The sequence below is a fragment of the Sceloporus occidentalis genome, unplaced genomic scaffold (assembly GCF_023333645.1).
Source record: "Sceloporus occidentalis isolate IW3139 unplaced genomic scaffold, rSceOcc1.0.p SCAF_8, whole genome shotgun sequence".
Classification (NCBI taxonomy): domain Eukaryota; kingdom Metazoa; phylum Chordata; class Lepidosauria; order Squamata; family Phrynosomatidae; genus Sceloporus; species Sceloporus occidentalis.
In genome coordinates, this window is record NW_028316988.1 from 42666991 (window position 1) to 42678896 (window position 11906).

An 11906-nucleotide genomic window follows, 5' to 3' on the forward strand; every position below is an offset into this window, starting at 1 on the left:
GTTATCTTTAGCCTAATAAAGGTATTCCGCTGATCTAGATTACCAGCCAAATAAAATGGAAGTAATATACTGTTCTTGATGGGCTGTGTGAAGCTAAAAGTACGTAGGAGGACATTTTCCCACAGGGATAGTTGTGTTTGTATGTCATAAAATGGTGAGGAGAAAGGATCCAGTGTCACCTTTGAAACTTGCTGGCTTATTTCAGCATGAACTTTCATGGATATTAATCCACTTCTTCAGATGCTTTGAACAAGTGGATTAACATCCACAAAAACTCATGCTGAAATAAGTCAGTTAGTTACTGAAGAAGTTGGTTAATATCCATGAAAGCTCATGCTGAAACAAACCAAACAGTCTCCGAAGAAGTGGATTAATATCTATGAAAGCTCATGCTGAAATAAACTAACTAGTTTCTGAAGAAGTGGATTAATATCCATGAAGGCTCATGTTGAAATAAACTAGCTTGGGAATGTTTTAAAATGTTTTTCCTTATCCACTCCCTGACTTCTCTCCTTCGAAGTCTACTGTATTTTCTGTCTAGCTGCAAAACACACAATCTGTCCTCTCTACTCAGCCATGAAAGGCATGCTCTGCAGAATGGCCTGTTACAGATTCTGCTAAGATTCTCTGCAGAACAATTTTTAGGTCAAATAAAAGAAGACTATCCACAGAGCAGCCATCCATCATCTTCCCAGCCCAAGGCCTGTGTCATTTTCCAGCCATCCGATCCGGACAAAGCAAAGGTCGCTTTGGCTCACTCTGTGGCAAGAGAATCAAGTGAGATTTCATGAGACATTTCCCAGGGAAAAATGGGTCTTGGAGGCATTTCTCTAAAATGGAAAAATGCTTTATAATAAGAGTTTGTTTAACTGTGTTGTTTTTTTTAAAAGGGAAGGTAGTCCACTTTGAAAGAAGGGAAATGTCATTTGGGGTGGCAGAATTCATTTGGAGGGGCAGTGTAGCTTTGTCCCTTTCCCAAAGCTACACCTCTGGATTTCATCCTGATCCGCTGCAGTTGCAGAAGTGATCCCAAAATAAGAATAAATCAAGCAAAAGTGGGGGGGGGGGGGGGAATAAAGAAAAGAGAAAGGAAGTGTGTACAAAATTAGTAGGAAGACTTCCCAGAAAACAAATGTAGCCCCATCAGAAGGACAAGGGGAGGCTCTCTAATTTGAAACAGCGGATGAGAGTGCGGCCTTCCCTTGATATGGTTTTCCCACGCTTGTCTGTAGGCTGCTCTTGGTTGGTATTTTCTCCCCCTCCTTCCTTTCTTCTGGAGAGTATTTTTGTAGGAACACAAACCAGTCGGTCGATGTTGTGCGAGGCACGTCCTGCGGGGCTTTGCTTTTTTAGGACAAGGCTGCCATTTAGGGTCAAGAATGACAATTCTGCAGTAGCAAAAGGCACCTTTAATTTGACAAGACTCAACACTTTAGATCCAATGTAGTGAGAGCATTGGACTATGACTATGGAGAGCAGGGTTCGAATCCCAGCTCAGACATGGAATTCCACTGGGTGGGCTTGGGCATGAGTCTCTCAGCCTCAGGGGAAGGCAAGGGCAAACCTAGCCAAGAAAACCCCATGATAGGTTCACCTTAGGGTCACCGTAAATCAGAAATGACTTGAAGGCACACAACAAGAAGTAGTAGCAAGGAGATGCAGGCTTTGACGGCTTTCATGGCCGGCATCCATAGTGTTTTGTGGGTTTTTCGGGTTATGTGGCCATGTTCTAGAAGAGTTTATTCCTGACGTTTCACTTACATCTGTAGCTTTGGCATCTTCAGATAATGTGGGTTTCAGACCTATGTGAGGTTGCCATGAGGCACTCCGTCAAGGCGATCATGGTGAGAAAAGTCATGGAAGAAGAAGAGTTGGAAGGGGCCTTATGAATCACAAGTCCAACCAACCCCCTGCTAGTAAAGGATTTTTAGCCAAAGCATAACTACCTACCTACCTACCTACCTACCTATCTATCTCAAAACAGTTATACCTTTATGGGGCCAACCAAAATGCACAAAATACATGCTGCCATCTATCTATCTATCTATCTATCTATCTATCTATCTATCTATCTATCATCATCATCACAAAAGAGTTATACAACCAAAATGCACAAAATACATGTTGCAAGCTTTCAACGTGGCTCCACTATAGAGAATGGAGAAGTTAATTTTGGGGGACGACTGCTCCCAGATTTGCTCATCCGGCACTGGCACGCTGTCTGAGAAAACTGGGGAAGGGTAGTGACAACAAGTCATTTCCCCCCCGGCTGTTGTCCTCTAACAGAGCTGCAGTTTCTGCTCCTTTTTGGCATGACTCTACAACCCTCCAGCCTTTTTATGGCTGCAACTGTCCGACAGTGACACCTAATGGCAAGCGGGCTCTAATCAAAAGCAATGGGCTGAACCTATTTGAGGAACCTCAGGAATCCCATTGGGGTAGAAAGGCAGGACACAAATCCTTGAAACCAATAAACAGACCTCTTCAGGGGTTCTACCATCACAAACATGTCTAGAATGGTCATTTTAGCCCTATCTAGAGTAGACACATTCAGTCAATGGAACTTGACATTAAGTGTTGACTTACAGAGTTACCCTTTGGTCTGTTCTAATTGGGACTCACAACTGGATTTAAACCAATGGCTTGTTTAACTTTTCTTTCTGCCTGTTTGTCCTTATTTTGCCAAAAATAAAAATAAAAATAGCCCAATTCTCATCTTGAATTAGGCGAAAGTGAAACATTCTTTTTAATCCCAGGGCAGCTATTTTTGAGCTATTGCAGCCCAGGGCTCTGAGTGCAGCAGTACTTTGGTCATATTTTCCATTCATCATTTTTCCCCCTTGCCCTTCCTCCATTTACTCAACTTGGGACCCTTGGGATTCATCTACGCTTCCGGAGGCCAGCTTGAGGGGCGAAACCCTTTGGGCAACAGACACCCCAGTCTGACCTACCTCCAGCCCATGGTCATAATAGGGTTATGGTCCCTTTCCGTGGGTCTCCTTCCCTCCCTTCTTGTGTGCAAATGTGTTTCCAAACGCAGCCAGAGAACCAAAAGGCAGCAGGAGCTCTTGCCAAGGATCTTGAGGGCCTGACAGATTCCCAAAGGCCTCTGGCCCATCTGAGAGAAGCATTTCCACATTGCAAGGCTGTCCACAACAAGCATGAACATCTCTGCCCTCAGTGGGAAGCGTAACAGCAATATGGACAGAGGGAGGAAGGAAAGGATTGCCATGAGGTTGGTCAACAATCATTTAAAATTATTTCCTCCTCTTCGCATTTTTCCTCTTCCTTCCTTCCTGGTCTTCTCCTTCTCATGCTTCCTCCCCACTTTTCCCTATTCCTCCTTGGTGCTGCTGCTCCTTCCTCTTTCTCTCCTCCTCTTTCCTTCTTTTTCCTTTCTTCCTCCTCCTGATGTTTTACCTATTCCTCTCCTGTTTCCTCCTCTCCCTCTCCCTCCACTTCTTCCTCTCCTCCTTCTCCTTTCCCCTCCTCTTCTTCCTCTCCTTCTTCTTCTCTTTCATCCCCTTCCTCTTCTCCTTCCTCTTTACCGCCTCCTCCTTTTCTTCTTCTTCCATTTCTCCTTCTCCCTCTTCTTCTCCTTCCTCTTTTCCTCTTCTCCCTCCACTTCTTTTCTTCCTCTTCTCCTCCACTTCTTCTCTTCCTGTCCTCCTTATCCTCCTGTCTCTTTCTTCCTCTCCCTCTGTGTGACCACGGACAATGTACCTGTGCATCAGGTGCCATACAAACCACGCAAAACGTCTCTGCATGTACAACTCCACTTCCACAACCTTGGACTTAATGCAGACATTCCGCTTCAGATGCAAACCCTCCAGCCACTTCCGCAGGGGGACTTACACCAACGGGTCCCATGAATTGCACTTGATTCTCTCTCTTCTGCGTGCAGAGCCTTGTGGAAAGATCCTGATGCATGCCAGCTTCAGAGAACATCTCTCCTCTCCTGCCTTCCTTTCCCAATGAGTCTGATGAGTGACATGATCATTTTATAAACCTGGCCCCTAGTAGTTCCTGATACCAAGTTTTCTATCTGTTTGGCAGAAAGGGCCTTGTGTGCAGCCATCATCCTTATCTCTAGCAGCCCTCTTGCCAAAGGGAACCTGGAGTTCTGTCGGTTTCTATACCAACCAACATTTCCCAAAAGTCCAGGAATCTCCATGCCATCCGCAACCCATTTGTTGCCATGGAAGTTATCACTCTGATCCTGACTGTAGGATTAGGATTTTGCTCAAGAGGAAAAGGAACAGAGTGAAACAGGCTGAAAGAACAACTCTGTTTCAGTCAAGGGGGGACGGGACAACCCCCCAACCCCCCCGAATCACACCCATTTAGGAGACAAGGTTCAGCACTATTAAAGTCTGGAATGAAACCCAGGCTGAATTCACTTATATTTGTGAAGTCGAAGGCTTTCATGGCCGGCATCCATAATATTTTTGTGGGTTTGTGTGTATACACACAATTTCCCTTATGTACGCAATTGCACCTTTTTATTCATGGTGTAGTGTTCAACTTCATGGCATAAAACCCATTTTGTCATTCAGAGTTCTGTTTGTACGATGCAGTTATACTTTTGGAGACGGTGCAGCCCACTTGCAAAACTCTCCTCCAGCCCATTTCAAATGGGCTGAGGGTCTTTCTACCCACTTTCTTCACTGCCCAGCTTTCACATATCGATAACACGAAGCCAGGGAAAACCCTGACTTGGGGGTTGTTCCCACTTAAGATTTGAAACGATTTAAAATACGTTTTTAATAAAATCGATTCAAAATAACACTGTTCTTATCCCGCTATCCGAATCGCTTTGTTCATCGTTCCCATCTGGTTATTTAAATCGAAGTTTTTACCTGCAAGCGTTCCTACTTGGCATGAAATCGGTGTTTAAATAAAGCGATTCTTCTCCTCCATACCTTATTTGGAGCTGTCAATCAATAGTACGTCAGAATGACGTAACGTTAATCCGGAATATTTGGAAGCGATTTATCTTTTGGCATCGTTTCCATTTCATTGACTGTTTGTGAATTTAGCGAATTTACCCAAGCTCTTTCCAGAGGAACTATGGGATAGGTTTTGCATGACAGCATCCCCTCTTCATGTCTCCCAAAAGACAGCCAGGGAGAATCCCTTCAGAGAGCACAGAGATCAATGGGGGAGGCTTCTGGCAAAGCGAATTTAAGAAACCCAAGCTCTTTCCAGAGAAACTATGGGATAGGTTTTCCATGACAGCATCCCCTCTTCATGTCTCCCAAGACAGCCAGGGAGAATCCCTTCAGAGAGCACAGAGATCAATGGGGGAGGCTTCTGGCAAAGCGAATTTAAGAAACCCAAGCTCTTTCCAGAGGAACTATGGGATAGGTTTTCCATGACAGCATCCCCTCTTCATGTCTCCCAAGACAGCCAGGGAGAATCCCTTCAGAGAGCCCAGAGATCAATGGGGGAGGCTGCTGGAAAAGCTGGGAGGGAGCACTCTTCCCAAAGATTCTCTTTCCAGGGTTGGAGGAGAAGGCAGATTCCATTTGAGAAAGGGAGGGAGAAAGGCTCTATCCGCCCCCCCCCCCCCCCATTGATCAGAGCCCTTCCTTGCCTGGGCGAGATCAGATGCCTCCTCTCGAGGAGCTTTCCCTTCCCTGCCTGGGCGAGATCAGATGCCTCCTCGCGAGGAGCTTTCCCTTCCCTGCCTGGGCGAGATCAGATGCCTCCTCTCGAGGAGCCTTCCCTTCCCTGCCTGGGTGAGATCAGATGCCTCCTCTCGAGGAGCCTTCCCTTCCCTGTCTGGGCGAGATCAGAGCCCAAGCGGGCAGGGAATGCCTCTTCGAGAGGAGCCTTCCCTTCCTGCCTCTCCTCCGTTAGAAATGGGCTCTCCCCACACAGAGGGGAGGTTGCAATCCACCGGCAGATGCAGGCGCTTGAGCAGCCGGGACTTCAGGCGCTTAAAGCGCTGAAGAGATTAAGCGCCTGTAAACCATTAAAATAAAAAATAAAAATAATCCTTATCTCTTATTGAAAGACCACAGCGGACAAAGGGGTGAGGGAAGCAAAAATGGCGACAGCCATGACAGATGGGGACAGAAAGGGCAACTCCCCCAAGGCCAGCCCCATCGCACTCGGCTCCTCCCATCCATCTAACCCGATTCAAAGGCTGTCGTTCCTATTTAAATGCTCCGGTTCCTAACTCGAATCAAGGGAAAAACGTAGGTCGGACCCTAGTGTTTTTTTAACACGCGTTAAATGAGGAAAACTCGATTTAAATTTTTATCCCGCTCTACGATTCGATTTGTAGTGGGGACGATTGCGGGTTGCTCTAGAACCGTTCTAGGTTTAAATCGGATCCTAATAGGAACGCCACTCCTTGGATTCGATTCAGAACCCCTCTGTATTCAAGGTGTGCCACTACACCATTTTGCATTTTAAAACATGGGAAACTATGCTGGGATGAAAAAGTCTAGCCCAGCAGAGGTCGCCCTCGGCTTTTCTGATCAGAAACAGACACAAATCCAATCTGATTTTCTCATGCAGCTCAATTATAGCGGAGGAAGAATGCAAAGCTATCCAAGTTTAATAAACCAAGAAGAGCAGCCCATTTTTTGCCTTAAATTTCTTCCTCTGGCTATACTTAGAGGCATCATTGTATAGGGATTTTATAACTGGACTGTGGCTCTGGAGACCTGGGTTCGATTCCCAGCACAGCCATGCAAACCCATTGGGTGTCCATAGTTTTTTGTGGTTTTTTTGGGCTATTATAGGGTGTCCTTGGGCAAGTCACATTTCCTCAGCCTCAGAGGATGGCGATGGCAACCCCTCTCTGGAGATACCTGCCAAGAGAACCCTGTGATAGGTTTGCCTTACGGTTGCCATAAGTCTGAAATGACTTGAAGGCACACCTCAGCCAAATGGTTGTTGTGTGATTGTTTTATTCGCTTTTCTTTTGTTTCTGAAGTCGTATTTTATACTGTATATTTAGCTTGCTTTCTCCACTATTTGTAAGAGGGAGAATGTAGGGACAACAAGAAGAAGAAAAGGAAATGGAGGAGGGATGGTGGTAATGGGAAGAAGATGAGGGAAGGGACGAGAAAGAGAAAGTGGACACAATCATAATGATAACTACAACAACATTAATATATTATCTGATCATACCTCACTGATCCCTAGATTCTTGGATAGGATCTGAGTCACTAATGGTCCAAAACTCCAATCAATAGCATCCGGCTGACTGTGAACCTGGAACGACAGCAGCAACAGTTACAGAAAATGTATGCTAACATCATATTATCATAATCATAATAGCCAATATGATATTAGTATTCAAATTTTGGATGCATTCCCTTGCTGCAAGGAACATGAAAGTAAGAAAAATACAATTGCAATGTGATATGTAAAGTAAGGTGTCGTGAATCCTCCGTAGTATTCTAGTCTATAGCTGCTCTTTGGTGCCCACAGACCTCTGGCTTCCTGTGTTTAACTGGGAGAAGACATAATCCTTTGCTACCCAACATCTGTAGAAAGCATATAGTTAAAACATTCTTCAAAGGCTGCTCTGCAGAATGTGCTTACTCTTAACATTGGTGAAAGCCCTGGGGAAGAAGCAAAGGTAATTGTTTTGCAGTTTTGAAAGGTACCTCTAGGAGAAAAGAGGAATTTATGACTTGCCGTGTCAGTTGTGAAGGGCCTACAATAAAAGACATGGAAAGTTTTAGTCTTGGGAACAATGCTGCTTGGGAACGGCGCACCATTTCAATTATATTCATTTATTCAATACAAAAAAAAAAGAGAGAGGAAAAAAGGGGTAAGTTTCTTCCTTCTACGATACACAAACTGAAAGATGATCTAAATGAAGGATATATTTCATGTTTCAGAGCTTTTCCGCTGTTGGAATTTCATTAGCATTGGCTTTAGATTAATGGACCGGATGGCCCTTGTGGTCTCTTCCAACTCTACGATTCTATGAAGTGAGCATTGAGTGTTAGCTGCCATCTTTGTTGTTGCTAGTTATCTCTCCCCCTAATTATTTTTACCCAAATAGTTTTCCATGGCCGAGTGGGGATTCGAACTCTGGTCTCCAGTGTCATAGTCCAACGTTCAAAATTAGCAGAATGGACATTATTTTCTTACTCAGTGGATGTTTGGCATCTGCTGGAGTTTCGTTGCAGGACCCTCTCTGGATACCAAAATCTGTGGATGCTCAAGTCCCATTATATACAGTGGCATAATACAATGAAGTTGCTTACATAAAATGGCAAGATCAAGGTTTGCTTTTTAGAATTTATATATTTTTGGAGTATTTTTATGCTGTGAATAGTTGAATCAGTGGATAAAGAATCCGTGGGCGTGGAGGGCAGACTGTATACAGAGAACTAAGCCCTACTGGTAATAGATCTGTATTAGATACTGTAATAGAGCCATTGAATCAATGGTTGAATGGTGAGTCAGTGGACAGATAAATCCCATTGATTCAATAGATTTATCCACTTTGAGTCCCAATTATGGCAGAAAGGCCGGACACAAATTAATATATAAATCTACTCTAGTTGGGACTAAGAACAGGATGGAGGCCAGTAAGTACAGCCCCCACTGACAGCATATTGAAATGCCTGAAGACTGCAACCCCGTTGCACTTCCATTTCAGTGTAAATCTTGTCCCTCCAAGCAATTGCACAAACAGACAATTAGAGCCATCTGATTAATGAATTTCCCATTCTCTTCTAAGGCTTTATCGCGGAAAGACTCGTTTTGCTTCCTTGCGTCTAGCCAGAGAAATCACAACAGACTGCTTCTGCTTGTTTGGGGAGAGTGTACACATTTCTTTGTTCGAACGTTGGATACATACAAATTGAACCTTTCTTAAAATAGTCCTCCTGACACACCTGGATTACTCAGCGAAGGGCGTGGAGAAGAACGTGAAGGCTTTCAAAGAGAGGGCCAGCCATGCAGCCGCTGAGGGAGAAAGGCGGGATATTGTTAACACCTGGAAATAGATAACACGAATACAAATGGAGCTGCATTTACAGGGTTTACAGATTCACTTTGGATCTGGCTCTCTAGGGTCCAAAACACACTGCAGAAAGAATCCAGTTTGAGACCCCTTTAACTGCCCTGACTCAGTGCTAGGGAATTCTGGGAATTGTAGCTTGTTGGGGTACCAGAGCTCTCCGACAGAGAATGGCTCACAAAACTACAGTTCCCAGGATTCTCTAACACTGAGCCAGGCAGTTAAAGCAGTCTCAAACTGGATTATTTCTGCAATGCGTTTCAGACCAGCTTTCAACTGGGGAGAAGTTCAATCCATTTTCTAAGTTGTTACTATGTGTGGCAGCTAAGGCTCAGTTCCAAAGTAGTTGGCTCTCTATCGCATAAAAGGGAGGATGAGTCAAGAATCAGAATTGGCACAGCTGTAAAATCTATTCAATAAAAGTAGGAATATATGAACAAGAAGATCTATTAAAAGTTTTTGTAATGATACAGTGCAACAAATGAACAGCGCAGCCACTAAAAGAGCAGCTTGTACTTGGAAAAAGGATTTTCTTAACAGGCTCACACACGCTCCGGTACTAACTCTCTCCAACCGACGACATTTTATAATAAAAGCAGAATTGCCTACTTGCTCCTGGCTGCATTTTCATCGTGAATGTGGACTTTGGAGGCAAACTCCAACTAGAGTAGGGCTAAATCACCAAACCTATGTACTGTTTTACCAAGTTCCCATTGAATTAAATGGCCCTACTCTGTTTGGAAGAAGCAACTGCATTTAGGCTGCTGACTCCAAAGCTAGAGCAACGATAGAGTAAGTTTTCATTAACAAGATCATTAGCTGGCAGTCAGTGTTGTCAAAGGGAGTAACCTAATGAAGAAACGAGTACATTATTAATTGTTATATTATCACACTTTTAGTTCGCCATCAAAGAGGGATATGGACCGTTTTCCTACTGAGACAATGTCATTTATCCCTGTTTTGGAGGCAGCCGGTTTGAAATGTGCTAATCTCCAAATGGGAGAAAGGTAGTGCATTAAGCAAACAAATAAACACAGTCAGCCTTCTACATTTGTGGCTTTGATTATTCATGGATTTGAGTAATGTGTTCTCCCTAGGAATCTTTGGGTCCTTCAGTATGACTCTATGGTCAACTTGCACTGGAAGTTGACCATAGAGTTGCGCTGAAGTACCTAGAGATTCCTAGAGAGAACACTTCTCTGGGCATTTGTAGGTCCTCCAGCACAACTCTATGGTCAGCTGCTGGCAGATGTTGACCATAGAGGTGAACTGGAGGACCTGGATATTCCTAGAGAGGACACTTCTCTTGGCATTTGTAGGTCTTCCAACACAATTCTGTGGTCCATGTCAACCAAAAGTTAAAACAGAGTCATACTGGTGGGCCTAGAGATTCCTAGAGAGAACACTTCTCTAGGCATTTGTAGGTCCTCCAGCATGATTCCATGGTCCTCATCCACTGGATATTGACCACAGAATCGCGCTGGAGGACCTAGAGATTCCTAGAGAGGTGTTCTCTGAGCTAAAAAAATTACTGCTTTTTATTTATGTTTCTTCCACTTTTCTTCCAATTTCGCGGGCGGCTTTTCATTCCTAACCCCAGCAAATGTGGAGGGACCACTGGGATCAAATGCTTGGTGGGAGGAAAGCCGGTCGTTGGGGAAAGAGATCCCAAATCACAGCTACAAAAGAGAACGGAGTGGTGCTAGGTAATGGGACCCTCTGGCGATATTGCTAGACTCAGCAGTGGTTCCCAACCTTTGGTTCTCCAGATGATTTGGACTTCGGCTCCCATCATTCCTGAATGGTGGCCAAGTGGCTGGGGCTTCTGGGAGCTTAAGCCCAAAACAAATGGAAGTCCAAAGGTTGGGAATCACTGTAGCTAGAATTTAATGAGATAATTGGCCTATCAGATGCCAAATGCCTTCGGCGACCAAAGTTCTTGGAGAAACAAGTGTGCCAACGACAGAAGAATGACGCAGGGATCCAAAATGCAACTTTACAAATGGGAAGCAATTGGCCCAAAGCAGGTTGAAAGTGGTACTGAATTGATCTTCATAGATTTCCACACCAGACCAGCTTGTTGTGAGTCTTTCATTTCAAATTCAAATACATTCCCATTACTGGGCCAGAATACTCACTTGGCTTAAACTGTTTTCGCAGTTGGTGCTTGCAACCAGTTTTGCATCTTCACAACTTCTGCCAACAATTAATGTCACTAGAGCAGGACAGAACAGATCAAGCGTCAATCAAACGTATGCATTACTTAATATAGGTTTTGCGTTCACATTTTACGTTCTCAGGCAAAACCTTGCTCAAAGTCCAGCGTTATGCAATTAACTAATTAATTATGTTCTCTCTTCCATTAAGACCGCTTTAACTGCCCTGTTTCAATGCTAGGGAATCCTGGGAATTGTAGTTTGTTGTGGCCCCAGAGCTCTCTCTTGACAGTGAAGGCTCAATGTCTCAACAAAACTACACTTCCCAGAATTCCCTAGCATTGAGCCAGGGCAGTTAAAGTGATCCCAAACTAGATTATTTCTGCAGTGTGGAGGAGATGCTAAAAGCACGCATTAATACTTCTATGAATGTTTTTAGCTTTTATTCGGTCATGTCCTACATTTCCCTACAGTGCTTCGTCTTCCTCTGCATGTGAATTAGTGTGAATTAGTGGAGACCTGAGTTATGATGAGTGAATGGTACCCAATATTTATTATTTTGGGGGTCATTTTAGGTCCTTCAACACAATTCAGTGGTGAACTTCTGCAGGATATTGACCATAGAGTTGCACTGGAGGCCCTAGAAATTCCTAGAGAGAACACTTCTCTGGACACTTTTAGGTCCTTCAACAAAATTCTGTGGTGAATTTCTGCTGGATATTGGCCATAGAGTTGCACTAGAGATGCCTAGG

General features: G+C 44.1%; 1 protein-coding gene across 1 annotated transcript in view; it reads right to left on the reverse strand.

The window, feature by feature from the left end:
* LOC149308767 (ubiquitin carboxyl-terminal hydrolase 12-like) overlaps positions 1-11906 on the reverse strand; it is a 40118-nt gene that overhangs the window by 26589 nt on the left and 1623 nt on the right. The window contains exons 2-3 of the mRNA XM_089536428.1: positions 11137-11213; positions 7147-7230 (exon numbers count right to left, since the gene is read on the reverse strand). Coding sequence (XP_089392554.1) covers positions 7147-7230; positions 11137-11213 — 161 coding nt within the window. The remainder of the gene's footprint in view (positions 1-7146; positions 7231-11136; positions 11214-11906) is intronic.